The sequence below is a fragment of the Salvelinus sp. IW2-2015 genome, linkage group LG34, assembly GCF_002910315.2.
Source record: "Salvelinus sp. IW2-2015 linkage group LG34, ASM291031v2, whole genome shotgun sequence".
Classification (NCBI taxonomy): domain Eukaryota; kingdom Metazoa; phylum Chordata; class Actinopteri; order Salmoniformes; family Salmonidae; genus Salvelinus; species Salvelinus sp. IW2-2015.
In genome coordinates, this window is record NC_036873.1 from 1,009,587 (window position 1) to 1,023,555 (window position 13,969).

The 13,969-nt window shown below is 41.7% G+C and overlaps 2 protein-coding genes and 2 non-coding genes across 4 annotated transcripts in view; 3 read left to right on the plus strand and 1 right to left on the minus strand.

The window, feature by feature from the left end:
* Window positions 1-3,052, minus strand: part of LOC111958301 (lipopolysaccharide-responsive and beige-like anchor protein) — a 226,055-nt gene extending 223,003 nt beyond the window's left edge. Inside the window, 1 exon segment of the mRNA XM_070437145.1 lies at window positions 2,129-3,052. Within this exon segment, the coding sequence (XP_070293246.1) occupies window positions 2,129-2,311 (183 nt within the window). The 5' untranslated portion in view covers window positions 2,312-3,052.
* A 5,966-nt stretch (window positions 3,053-9,018) lies between these two features.
* Window positions 9,019-13,085, plus strand: rps3a (ribosomal protein S3A). Its single transcript, XM_023979601.3, has 6 exons — window positions 9,019-9,129; window positions 9,959-10,062; window positions 11,032-11,219; window positions 11,705-11,913; window positions 12,218-12,327; window positions 12,923-13,085. The coding sequence occupies exons 1-6, from the start codon at window positions 9,068-9,070 to the stop codon at window positions 13,048-13,050; spliced, it is 801 nt and encodes a 266-aa protein (XP_023835369.1). The 5' UTR covers window positions 9,019-9,067; the 3' UTR covers window positions 13,051-13,085.
* On the plus strand, window positions 10,903-10,972 carry LOC111958515 (small nucleolar RNA SNORD73). Its single transcript, XR_002876544.1, has one exon. It is a non-coding gene; the product is annotated as a small nucleolar RNA SNORD73 (small nucleolar RNA).
* Window positions 12,355-12,486, plus strand: LOC111958516 (small nucleolar RNA SNORA17). The gene has a single exon (XR_002876545.1). It is a non-coding gene; the product is annotated as a small nucleolar RNA SNORA17 (small nucleolar RNA).
* Window positions 13,086-13,969: the final 884 nt, after the last annotated feature.

Sequence of the window (13,969 nt, forward strand, 5' to 3'; positions counted from 1 at the left end):
ACACCGTGCAGGCCAGCAGCACAAAGCTGAAAACAGAGCTCGGAAACACGACGGTGCATAAAACTAGTACCACTGTGATATTGTTCAACTGAAAGACATGAACGACAGAAAAAATGTTTGACACCCCGCCCCCCCAAAAAAAATCATGCTTGGGTTTCTATATTTGGCATGACATTTGAAACATCATTCTAAATGCTAAGGCATTGTTCCAGCAGCCAGACACTTATCCACTTTCCTCATGGCTACCTGAGGGTGAGGGCTGACTGGCTGACTCCATGAGGGAGTTTAGTGTTCAAGTGGGGAGGCAGGGAGGTTACAGTGCCGCCGTGCCCCACCGGCCGCATCCATCCCAGTAGGTGTGATGGAGCCTACTGTGATGACTGGGGATGAGCCTCTGTGTGTGGTGTGTGTGTGTGTGTGTGGTGTGTGTGTGTGAAAGAGAGAGAGAGAGAGAGAGAGACTCCATTGTGTTGCCACAGTGACAAAGCAGTTTTGCCAGTTCTTCCTCCCGTTCTCATTAACTGCCAGCCTTTCCTGCTCTTTTTCCACTTAACCCTCCACGCTCTGCTTCAGCAACTCACTAGCCTATCCTCTATTAGCGTTATTCATTCCTAGACCTGAGCCTCAATGTCTGCAGCCAACGAGAGAGAGAGAGAGAGAGAGAGAGATAGAGAGAGAGAGAGCGCGAGACCTTGCAGAGATACCTTAGAATAATATTGTGCAATTTGAGCAGACTATCATGAAATATGACACACCTCTTTTAAACAAACTGAAATCATGATAGAGAGATATCATGTAGGCCCTGTTCCCATATAATTATAGTCCAACAAGTATGCACTTGTGTCTATTACACTCCCACTGTAGAACTGTTACTAAAGTGTCACTAAGATGTCACTTTAGTACCTATAGAGTGCCACAGTAGGAGTCATAATACCTATCAAATCTAGCGGTCAAACAGGGAAACGGTTCCAATCGTTTTTCCACCATTCATTTTTCCCATAGGGGATTTAAGAAACACTTCAAATGAGGGCTGTGTTTAATGAAGGCTTACCTTGGCGTGACGTTTTGATAACCGTGTAAATCTCTCTAGGACAAGGTGACTTATTAATATATTCACCTGTATTTACCACCCAAAACTGAAATGCTAATTAGCTGCTAATGTGGCTATCATAAAGAACTACAAATGCCATGATGATCTGGAGAAGACTGACAAATCTCTGGATTAACTATCTAATGTTAGCTAAATATAGTACTGAATAAATTGGCTATATTTCTTAAAAAATTGACAAATCTGTGAACTGTCTTGTGCACGTTTTAAATTAACACAATACCTGTTAGCAAAGGTGTCAGCTTGAGATGACGTGCAGGAGCTTGCAGGGATTTGTAGTTTTGCATGATGTATACGAATCTGAGAGTAAATAGAGCCGAATATATTGATACACGTTGTCCGAGAGAGATTTACATGGTTATCAAAACGTCACGCCAGGGTAAGCCTACACCAAACACAGCCCTTATTTTAAATGTTTCTAAAATCCCCTATGGGAAAAAACGGATGGTGGAAAAAACTATTGGAACCATTTCCCTGGATCGCTAGGTTTTATGGGTATTACGACACCTAATAGGTAAGTCTATAAACATAATTTTTCTAAACTATGAACAGGATAAGACTATGCCCATTGCATCCTGTATGAATAATGTGAAAAGTGATCATGCCTCGCTGGTTGGTTACAAAGCTTTTCCAAGTAATGATTTGTAAAACCAATATAGCATTTCCATCACCATACAAATTCTACAAAGAAAACTCGTATGCACTATTAGCCCACACATTTCTAACTAATAGGCTATAGCCTAGTTCCGCATAGCCTACTACTCTAGTTACCTTATCATGGAAAGTAAATATTATGTAAGTTACTCAGCTATTGGACCATATAGTAGGCTAGCTAATGAAGTAGCCTAGTCACAATATAGCCTTCATTATAAACAAATATTGTGGCCAGGAGGTAGCCTAAGGTGTACCAGAAAAATAGAAAAGGCAGGTTGGTAGACAGAGGATCATATTACACGTTGCTCTATGGACGGTTTCCAGGGACTATTTAGAATAGAGTGTGGCTTCCGATAATCAGCTTACCAGGTTGAAGACGGTCTCCACAATGTCCCGGTTGGAAACTTCCCCAACATCCACCAGGCCGGCTAGGACAGCGAACTTCATTTTGATTCCTCGGATTGGGATCCCAGGGTTGAGCGACACCGCCGCAGCTCCATCACCTTGCCCGGTTGGTCGCCCAGCACCAGGCGTCTCCTCGCTAGCCATTGCTACAGGAGGACAGGTGGCGTTAACAGGTAAGGCACCTGTTCACCCCCAAAGGCGGTAATTGGATACAGTAAAGTCGGTGAAAGAAAAAAACAATGATATCCTCTTTCCAGCTATGTCGACAGTCTGGAGGTAAACAACGAAAATATTTCCCTCCCCATTCAAAACAGTTCCCAAAATAAGCCTTCGAGTCAACAAAGTATGTTTTGTATTCCGCGAAAGGCACAGGCGCACGAGAGTTGGATTTCTAGCCGATGACACCGCGACATTGGAGTTGTCACTGCGTTTCCATGTAGAACTCCTCTCCCCCGGTCGGAAACTTGATAAGGAGGCGAATGAAATAATGCATCAAAAACCGTTCACTAAAATGGACCGGCTTAATAAGATTTGGTTCTAAAGGCAAGTCGYAGAGACCTTGCCCTTCCTCCCCTCTGTCAAAATAKAAGAGGCACCTSCGACTTTCATTTCTTCACTAGTCCAGCCAGGCTACAGCAGTAGAACTTGCTATTGTCACAGCAGGCTTGACAGGTAGTGCTGTCATGAGCAAGAACTCCTAAACGTGGCTCAAGAACAGCGCCAGTGGTGCTCGACAAGGGACAGCAGTCATCCACTCGGTCCTTCCCTAAAAACTGCTAGACTTGTTCAAATTTCAGTGTTAACCCACTTACAGCGCTTTCTCTTCCTGATTTACCCGCTGCTACAGCTCTTCCCCGCCATGACAGTATTATACCAGTATTCTGCCAGCGGCACAAATGATGACGTTATGTTCGTATGGTAACGACGAAACCTTTAAAATAAAAGCCCGCATTTCAAAACATTACAATTCAAAATATATTACATTTGAATCAATGGCCACTTTTACTGTGCCAACAAGAAAAGGCAATAGGTCATTTATGAAATAAAAAATAATAATAAACTACAGCACCAGCACATACAGAATATTGTGCTGTAGAGGTAACTTTTATACCTGTCTCAGCTAATGTGGGGTGGAAAATACTCAGTAGGGTCTCTAATGACCAAATATGTGTCCTTTTTAAAGGGGACTGTGTCACACAGTCTGCTGCTGGCTGAGTATTTACTGAGTATTTCACACCACACTTTATCTGAGGCAGGTAGAAAAGTAATCTTTACAAGCCAATATGTATCCCATGTAGAGTCTACAACAGTGTACTGCATTGGGAGCTATGGGGGGGTGGAGTGAAAATCCAGCAGCAGGCTGTGCGACACAGTCCACCGCCAAAGCTAATTATATTTGGTTAGTAGAGATGCGACTGAGTATTTCCCACCACAGTTTATATGAGACAGGTAGTAACGTTTTTTCTCTACAACCCAAAAAGTACCCATTGCCTAGCACAAGAGACCAATTTAAGTTTTGCAGACTCTATTGAATAATTCCAATAACATATATTTTGTATTTTATTAAACGTGTATTTCTTTAAATGTAGCCTACACAATAGCTTTCAACATTCCAGTATCGATATTTCCAAAGTTTAGCATGTATTTACATGGGGACTCTTATTTACGGGGGAAAAAATCCGCGATCGTGCTGCCAGCATAATATCCTGCTTCTAAGAGAACAGTAATGAGTGGAGCATGCGCAGTGGGCATCGAGTGACTTCGACAGGGTGTCTCAGGCGTTGATATGGTCTCAGGTGTAGCCCAGGTGGATGGCGCTGTGGACTTGTTCATGCCAGGGACATAGGGGAGGCTTATAATGCAGGAAACGAGTAGGGATTCACAAATATTCGGTTCCAAAGGATTAGAGTCTAGTGTACAATTTCGCCTCATATTGCAGCTGGTTGGCCTATAATGCAGAGACGGCTAAAGGCAAGAGGAAGATACTTGCTCGAGTCAGGAGTCATCTACTGCTGTGCTATCAAAGACATACCAGAGATTTTGCATTAAACAAATTGCATATAAAAACTCTAAGGATTAGGCTGTAATAATGGTTGTCAATAATGGTTGTTTCTTTTTTCCTATAGGCAGACTTTAGGCATTATCTACCCACATTATGCAACCATGGTTACAGTTGTATAGAAGGGGAAACATTTGTAAACATGTTTATATTATTGCTAAAAATAAGAGTAGACATAATAATGCCCTGCTGTAAAAAAAAAAAAAAAAAAAAGTAAGTCATAATCACATGAGATTTGTAAATTGTGATGCTTCTCTCTACAGTCCATGCAGTGAAACATTGACAGCTGCAATGCAACCGGAGGTGATAGAAACCAGACATTAAAACGATGTGACAGCGATGCTTCTCCTGCCTCTTCCAGTCACTGACCCATGTTGCAAGAAAGGCATTGCATTGTAATTGTGCACGTGACATTAAAACTTGAAACTTGTTTAGTAAGACGTTTATGAGACCAAATAGATACATTGTCAGATAGGTTTCTATTTCATTTAGCCTACGTATATTGAACAGCCTATGTATGATTGAAATGTAATCAAAGATCAAATGCAATGTATTTGAACAAAGATCGTTATTGCATCATAAGGATGTGTGTCTCCTCTCATCTCCTAGGAGGCTCTGATACAGGATGACTTCAGTTGCTCAGTGGGATGTGGGATGGCTCCCAGTCCTAGGCTGCATCCTAAATGGCACATTATTCCCTATATAGTGCACTACTTTTGACCAGGGCCCATAAGGCTCTCGTCAAAAGGAGTGCACTGTGTGGGGAATAATGTGCCATTTTAGGACGCAGTTCTAGTGCTGTTGCCAAGGAGTCAGGCAGCGCCACAATTCTTTTGACCTCACAAGCAGTCCCTCTCCCTGGGGACACTGGGACACAAAGCAGTCAGTTGAGTTCCAGCATCAGACAATGGTTGCGTCCCAAATTGCACCCTGTTCCTTTTAATGTGCGCTACATTTGACCAGAGCCCAATGGGGAATAGGGGGCTCTGATCAAAAGAAGTGCACTGTAAAGGGAATAGGGTTCCATTTGGGACGTAAACAAAGTCAAGGTTGGTCTCAGTAGCAGTGACCTGAAATATAAGTGCTTACTACAGTGCAATGCTTTAATTTACATGCAGGCTACGTTGAGTGGGTTCAAGTCAAGACACTTTTGCACTGACTTACCTGGGGTAACCTACAAAATGAAAGTGTTGATAGAGTGTTGATATAGTAACTTGTATTTCATAGTGGGCTGTTGAACTGCAACCTTGATGATGTAAATTAAATGCACATTTAATTTACAACATTTTCTTTTCTTGTTTTGTCTTTTGTGTTCCACAACGCATTAATGAATTCAGCTACTCACACAGCTTTGTGTCAAAGTCCTGTCATCTTTTGATTGGATGAACATTCATTATATCCTTCCAAATCAATACCTGAGGGAATTTTTTTTATATATTTTTTTTAATATCCTGAACAAATAAAGGCTGCTAAAACCATACGGTTCGAACACACATCCTCTTGACTGTTTTCTTTAAGAAATGTATTCTGCGTGAAGCTTGGATTTACTTTGAACCCCCCATGGGGCAGATTCGATCAGAAAACTAAGCTGAGTGAAGGCTGTTGCATTATGATGACAAGAGGGAATTACACATGTCTCTCCAGAGACTACCCACTGGGCACAGATGTCAATTCAAGGTCTATTTCACTTTGGTTCAATGTCATTTTGTTGAAATGACATGGACAGGGCCGGTTTAATGCAAGGGTTACCGGGGCTGAAGCCCCTGGGCCCAGGCCAGTGGGGGGCCCAAGAAGCATATATACAGTATATATTATATATTTTTTACTGCAACCGCCAACCACAGGAGGATTCAGGACCCCTCTCTCAATGGATGTAGACAACCTGCTGCTGCCGCTCTACTAATCATCAGATGGGGGGAGGAGAGGAGGTATGAGGCCCACGTGGGTAACTGGGGGGCCCTGCCATGATTGGGTAACCGATTAATAAAAAAATGCATAATAAATAAATGTGACTGGTCAATTGCGTGAGTCAGGGGCTGGGCCCAAGAGCCCAAAAAAACATTTTTTTATTTTTTTTAATCCATCCACAGGAGCCTGCTCTCAATGTTCAAAATACCCCAGATAGCATAATTTAGCCACAGAGTATCAATAGTTTCAAAAAAAGAACTGTGGATTAAATTGGATTAAAGTGCATACAGGTAACTGACAAAATAAAGGAAACACCAGCATAAAGTGTCTTAGGGTATTGGGTCACCACAAGCTGCCAGAACAGCTTCAATGCGCCTTGGCATAGATTCTACAAGTGGACATAAACCATGCCAGGAAAATGCACCCCACACACCATAACATACACTTTGTATCCCTCACTTACTCAAGTGTTTCCTTTATTTTGGCAGTTACCGGTTGCCTACAGTCTGGAGGCCGCAATTTGGCCAGTATGCACGCCAAATGTACAGCTTGTTGCATTGTGGCCATAGACATATAATCCATAAAAGGGATTTGGAACCTCTTACCCTGGCAATTTGAGTGTTAAACTCATGGCTACACTATCATTGGCTGCCAGTCCTGATTTAAATGGGAACTGCCATCTATGGATTATATTCTATGCGGCTGTCGGTTTGCCTTTTGCAAATTTCGAAATATAATCGTGGGAAAAATGTACAGTTTGGAAAGCAAGCAACGTTGATTCAACCAGTGTGTGCCCAGTGGGTAAATTTATCCTTGTGATGATGATGATGAGGATGATGTCTTTCTGAATAGGAGGCTGATTTTTAGCAGCGTGCTACAGAAGGTAGGCAATATGGCAGGCAATCAAGATAAGGTTTTTTGGAGGCATGTTGTGAGAGAAGAGGATGCTGCACCTCTCTTGATTTTGGTTGTTGACATCAACCAGGCGAGAAGGTCAAAACATTTTCAGTGACCAGAGTAAGACCTTTTTGGGCGCCTGCTGATTTTAAAGCCAGGTGAGGGGTTCAAAACGTTTTCAGTGACAAGATAAGAACTTAATCCATGTTGGATGGTTGTTGAGCTTTAAAGACCCCCACTTCCATTCTCCTGATCAGGGATTATCCCTGACAAGGAGATGACAGGAATGTTATTAATTCTATTTAAATTAATCTTCACTAGGTGTTACAACATGTCTCTAACATGCACATTCACAGACTCATTTATACAATGTATATATCCAATTTGTAAGTCGCTCTGGATAAGAGCGTCTGCTAAATGACTTAAATGTAAATGTAAATGTATATGATTTATGTATACTGTACATATGAGGGATTTGGCCAAATTAGGCCTCACCAACATTAGGACATATGTTGAACATTAAAGAGTACCTTTCAGATACTGTATAGAATTTTAGAAAAAGAGTGCTATCTAGAACTTAAAAGTGTTCTTCGGCTGTCCCCATAAGAGAACCCTTTGAAGAACCTTTTTTGGTTCCATGTAGAACTCTTTTGGGTTCCATGAATAACCTTTTTGGAACCCTTTTTTCTAAGAGTGTAGACACAATGTAGGTCTAGAATGAATGTATGTCAATGTTTACATTGTCACCAGGTTCAGCCCAGCTAGGCATCATCCCTAACCCTGTAATGACACAGTTGTATCAGTGTCCTAATAACGGGAGGAGGCAAGACACACCTGCATGGAATGTTAACGGTTTGAGATTCAGGTTCAACCTGTTTTCTTCATTAAATATTCACTTGTTGGTTCACTAATACAGCATGTTAGGGCTGACTGTCACGCAGCGTACTTGGTTGACTGAATAGTGTAATACAGTGCAGAGTATTGAGTAATATACATGCATATAACATATAGTTTAACTTAATAATATGCATATAAGATATAGTTTAACATAATAACATGCATATAAGATGTAGTTTAACATAACATGTTGTGAACAGTTAAGTCAGTGTTTTCCAAACTCCAAGGGATGCATGTTTTGTTTTTAAGCCCTAGCACTACACATCTGATTCAAATAATCAACGCATCATTACATTATGATTATTTGAATCAGCTGTGTAGTGCTAGGCCAAAACTATAACATGCATACCCTGGGGTCCCCAGAACCGAGTTTGGAAAACACTGAGTTAAGTCAATATTATGTTTATTTTCTCGGAATTCAGGAGAATAGTCTTTCCTTCATCATGAATATGTGAGTGATTATTTCGGTTGAAGTTATTTATGTTATTATGGGTCTGCTCATATGACTGCTAATTTCTCCACAGACAGTGACTGTAAGTTGAATTTTGTTAATTTGTGAAAGTGTTGGTGCATCATATGCCACAGTCAAAACCAGTGGCTGATCTAATTAATATTTTATACTCGGTTACATGTTTATGCATATATTCATTCATTCTGGAACAGAGATTCATATTATTATAAATCATATATGAATTATATAATATTATTATATATTTATTTACAGAATTTCAGACATACAACACAATATGTGTCAGACTGAATGTCAATCATTCATGTGAGCGTATGAACTGAGATAACTGTCAAAGTGGGTGTGTTTAATTGTTTATTTGGATCCTCATTAGCTTTTGCAGAAGCAGCAGCTATTGTAGTGGATACAGTAGGATCAGGATATAAATATCAATATTGTAGCATAACAATACTATATCATACAATGTAGCAAACACTTCCTGAGTTTATTAAATGTTGTTATAATGTATCAAATAAAGGACTGCGATATCACGCTAGGCCAGTAGAGAACGACAACATGCTAGTTTTGAGGTCTCATCATATCGCGAGTCGCGAGATGTGAGAAATCTCAGCTCTATCTTTAACACTCGCGATAATTCCTATTTCCTTCTCTTTCACTCCCTGTAGCCAACATGGCAGTCGGCAAGAATAAGAGGCTGACCAAAGGTGGCAAAAAAGGTGCCAAAAAGAAGATGTAAGTAGCGCAATTCATCCATTAAATCATGCAATGCACACTATTAAGTTCAGGTTATTGACTTTCAGTTTGAAAATGTGAAGGATGTGGTTGATTTTAACTGGATGCACTCAGGCCGGTCACTGTTGCCAATCTGCTAGGCTCACTGCGCTTTCAGTGTTCATGAGTTTGTGCATAAGCGACACTGAACTGTTACGTAAGAGACTGTCGAAGTCTTAACACAGGCTGCATATCGTGAAGCATTTTATATAAATGTGCCGAAATGCACTCATTGTCTGTAGTCTAGCGACATCGGCTGTCTTAACAAGCTAAGCTACCTAACTAGATCATTCATGTAACTATGGCGGCTAGCAAGATGGCAGACATGGCCATCCATGAACAGAACGTGGACAACGTTAGCTAGACGAAGTATTTTCTACGAAATGGTGTGGTCAAACAGAATTAAAGTATTGTAGCCAAGCCAGTCAGGGCTACATGTGCGTGGTGCCAACCCTTCAGTCGTTAGCGAGAAAAGGCACATTTGTCAGATAAGATCATTTAGCCAGTTAGCTGGGCCTTACATTAGTAACCAGCTAGCTAACGTTATGCTATCCCAGTCATGTTTTATTGATTTGTCAGGTGCCTGTTGAATTTACACGTTTGATTGTACTGGAAGTTGCCGTTCATACCATTGCCAGCATTTGACAATAACAAGTAAACGTTAGCCCTTTGGTTGGTTTCGCGTAAACTAGACTGCAACCTTAGTTTCTTTAGCTAGCTACATAGGCCTGTGTCATCAAAACAGATTAACAGAACTGATATTGACCACACTACTTTCTCTATCCCCCAGTGTCGACCCTTTCTCCAAGAAGGACTGGTATGATGTCAAGGCACCCGCTATGTTCAACATCCGCAACATTGGCAAGACCTTGGTCTCCAGGACTCAGGGAACCAGTAAGTCTGTTTGTCCAACGGATGATGCTGATTAATGGAGCAACACATGGTTCAGTGGTGATGGCTACCAGTATAAAGACTAACATGCAGCAAAATAACTGCAGACAGAGCCACTTAGTTCTGTGGAATTATAGCACCGTTTGGAAACTAGGGGTTGATTAAAGTGAGGTGACTAAAATGTGAACTCCTGACCTTGTACTGTAACCAGCTAGCTAGCTAGCCTAATTCAACTAGCTTTGGGACAACTTCGGGAGTCTGTTTATTGGTTGGACTCGGAGTTGTGCATCGTTTTTGGTGGGTGGCGATGGCTAATAACCCTACTGCAGTATAGCTGGCTTCGCCAAAAATGTTTCCGGTCAACAAAAGCATATGTATAATCTCTAGGAACTTACCAGGCAAAGTGAAATGTCCCTCGCTATCAAATAAACATCAGTATCCAACTTATGTCCGAACTGCACCATATTCCTGCCAAGTTAAACAGCGGTCTGCCATTAGGCCAGACACTTCACGCAAGACTTCCTACCACAAAATCTACCATTTATTTAATAGCGAGGTACACATTTCACTACGTCTGGTAAGTAGAGTTCCTAGCGATTATACATGTGCTTTTGTTGACAAGAAGCGTTTGGCGAAGCCGACTATGGTGGTGGGGTTATTTTCCATCAACACCAGAACGATGCACAACTCAGGGAGTCCCAACTAATAGAGTCCTGAAGTTGTCCTAAAACTACCATTCAGTATGGGTTTGTTGGTCAGTAATGTCCTTTTTAGTTTTGCCTTTTAAAACTGTTCCAGCTTGTCGGCCTTGTCTTGGATTTGTTTGTACCTTAACACAATGGGAATGCATGATGACAAATTGTTTCGGCCCAATGATTGCAACTGATTACTGGTAAAGAGATCTGCTGATATTCCCTGCCTTGGCCTCCATTCCCTTCACCGCGTCCCACATCAATTAATCTGTTCTACTAGGAATTGCCTCTGATGGTCTGAAGGGACGTGTGTTCGAGGTGAGCCTCGCTGACCTGCAGAACGATGAGGTGGCCTTCCGCAAGTTCAAGCTGATCTCAGAAGACGTGCAGGGCAAGAACTGCCTGACCAACTTCCACGGCATGGACCTGACCCGTGACAAGATGTGCTCCATGGTCAAGAAGTGGCAGGTGAGGAATCCTACAGGAGGATGTAACACACCGCTGGATTTGTGGAGATGTTGTAGTTATGATATGCATTTATAATCACAGTACAACATGTATGGAGATGGGTCATACTGTCATTAAAGGTGCAATATGCAGAAATCACTCCGCCATTTAGTTTGCCTAATTTAAGGTTGTTTGACAAAACAACCAGTCATTCTTTAGAGAATCATTATACCATGTAAACCAATGTGATATTTTCTATAACTAAACATTTAGTATTTTCAGCTGTTTGAAGCTGGTCTACAAAATATGCTAAACTTACAACTTTAAGCTGAAACTTTCCTTCGGTTTCTCTCAGCACATGTAGAGTGTAAACCACAATTTCAACGTTGTACCATTGTGTAATCTCAACACTATGAATTAACCTCTGCCCTGTAATGTTATTGATAACGTGTTGGGCCCAATGTACCCAAAACTATTAATTGACCTTTATCCTGTCTCCCCGCCAGACCATGATTGAGGCCCATGTGGACGTGAAGACCACCGACGGCTACCTCCTGCGTCTGTTCTGCGTTGGCTTCACCAAGAAGCGCACCAACCAGATCAGGAAGACGTCGTACGCCCAGCACCAGCAGGTCCGTCAGATCAGGAAGAAGATGATGGAGATCATGACCCGTGAGGTCCAGACCAACGACCTGAAGGAAGTCGTCAACAAGCTGTAAGGACGTTTGCCGTCCTGTTGGTTCAATAGAATGTTCTGTACTCTGGGAAGATGTGGTCCATGTGAAATGCAACATGGAGTGCATGTATGGGCATGCATATAAATTGACTGTTAAATGAAGCAAATTTATTTCAACAAAATTGTTGCACGTGTCGAACACTTTTCCTGCATCTGAAATTGTGTACAGTTAAGTTGATGTCTGAGTAAGTTCAATGGCTTTCAATGAAGGCAGACAGTTCATTTTCAGTAGCCAAGCCAGGTTCCCTCTTACTGATTCACTTCTTTTCCCTTTGTCCTCTAGGATCCCTGACTCCGTTGGCAAGGACATTGAGAAGGCCTGCCAGTCCATCTACCCACTCCACGACGTCTACGTCAGGAAGGTTAAGATGCTGAAGAAGCCCAAGTTTGAGTGTAAGTCACCCTGAACCTCAAACCTATCCTGCCCCTTGAGGCGTTGCAGTCCGACTGAAAGTGTCGCGCCTGTGTCATAAGGGGCGGAGAGTGAAAGGGTTATGTCTACGCCAAGGACCCAGAACGGTGGGTACTTGGAGTGATCATGGCTCCGACAGATGGCACAATACTAGACAATTGATTGTGTGAAAGAAAGCCTATTCATGATCTTTGTCAACTTACCATGCATTAAAGAACTTCAAAGACAACCTTAACCTAAAATAACCAGGGTTATTGAAGGTCATCTTTGACATTGAGCTTGGTTTAATCATGCCCACCGTACGGTCCCCTGCCCAGCATCTGGCAGCATTTATGGTATTCCAGCAAGATGACTCAACACTTGTTTCTGTACGACATGAAATTATCTTAACATATGCCGATATGGCTGCACTTACAAGCAGGCCAATTAATTATTGGCAAAACGATCAGATTTGATTGTGTAAACGCAGCCTAGCATACTAAATTATCTTAAGTGACTTATCCAATGTAGCTTTCTCTAATAGCCTGTTGAGTTGTACTCTGGCGTCGTGCTTAGATTATTCTTGTCTCCTTCCAGTGGGCAAACTGATGGAGCTACACGGTGAGGGTGGTGGCAGCAGTGCAGCCAAGCCCTCTGGGGACGACACCGGGGCTAAGGTGGATCGGGCCGACGGCTACGAGCCCCCCATCCAAGAGACCGTCTAAACACCTGACAGATTTAATAAAAAATGTAAATGATACTCAACTGTTGGTGTCTTCTGTTAATGGGATGGTTGTTTAGTAGGGTATTTTGTATAGAGCTATTCTTTTTTCAGTCACTGTAGAAATCTTGATTTCTATCTGGAAAAAGAAAAGCTCTATACAAAAATAAACTCGGTTGAGGCCGGTTGGATGTAATGCCAAATTCTAAAACGGAGGCAGCATATGGTTTAGAAATTAACGTCTCTGGTGGACATTCCTGCAGTCAGCATGCCAATTGCACACTCCCTTAACTTGAGACATGTGGTATTGTGTTGGACCTGCACAGTTTTAATTGGCCTTTGTCCACAGCACAAGGTACACCTGTGTAATGATCATGCTGTTTAATTAGGTGAATGGGTTCTTGGCAAAGGAGAAATGCCCACTAACAGGGATGTAAATATTTTGTGCATTTTTGGGATCTTATTTCAGTTCATGGGACCAACACTTTACAGTATAAAACAAAGTTATAAATGCTACCTGTAATGTTACCATGGCACTCATGCTCAAATTAAGACTCAAGGGGCTCAATTACATCGCATTGCAATATAGGTTAATCTAATTGACTGCCATATGGAGGTAAAATATAAACCCTTCTCAGTATTGTGGTTTATGTTACTGTAAAAACAAGCCAACTTCTCTTGAGATTAATTGGGCCTCAAATGTGCTATTGGGTCATTCCCATGTGGTGCCTTTTCTGTCCTCAGGAAAAATCTTGGGTGTAAAATGTGGATCCCAAAAGGCCAGGTATCCTTTACCTTAAATACATAAAATTCCCTTTCAGTGGATGTTTTTGTCCTCAACTTCTGAGAATATAAGCCATAAAATATTTGATCTTTCATTATCTAAATAAAACAATCTGATTTGTCCCTGATCACTTTCCACC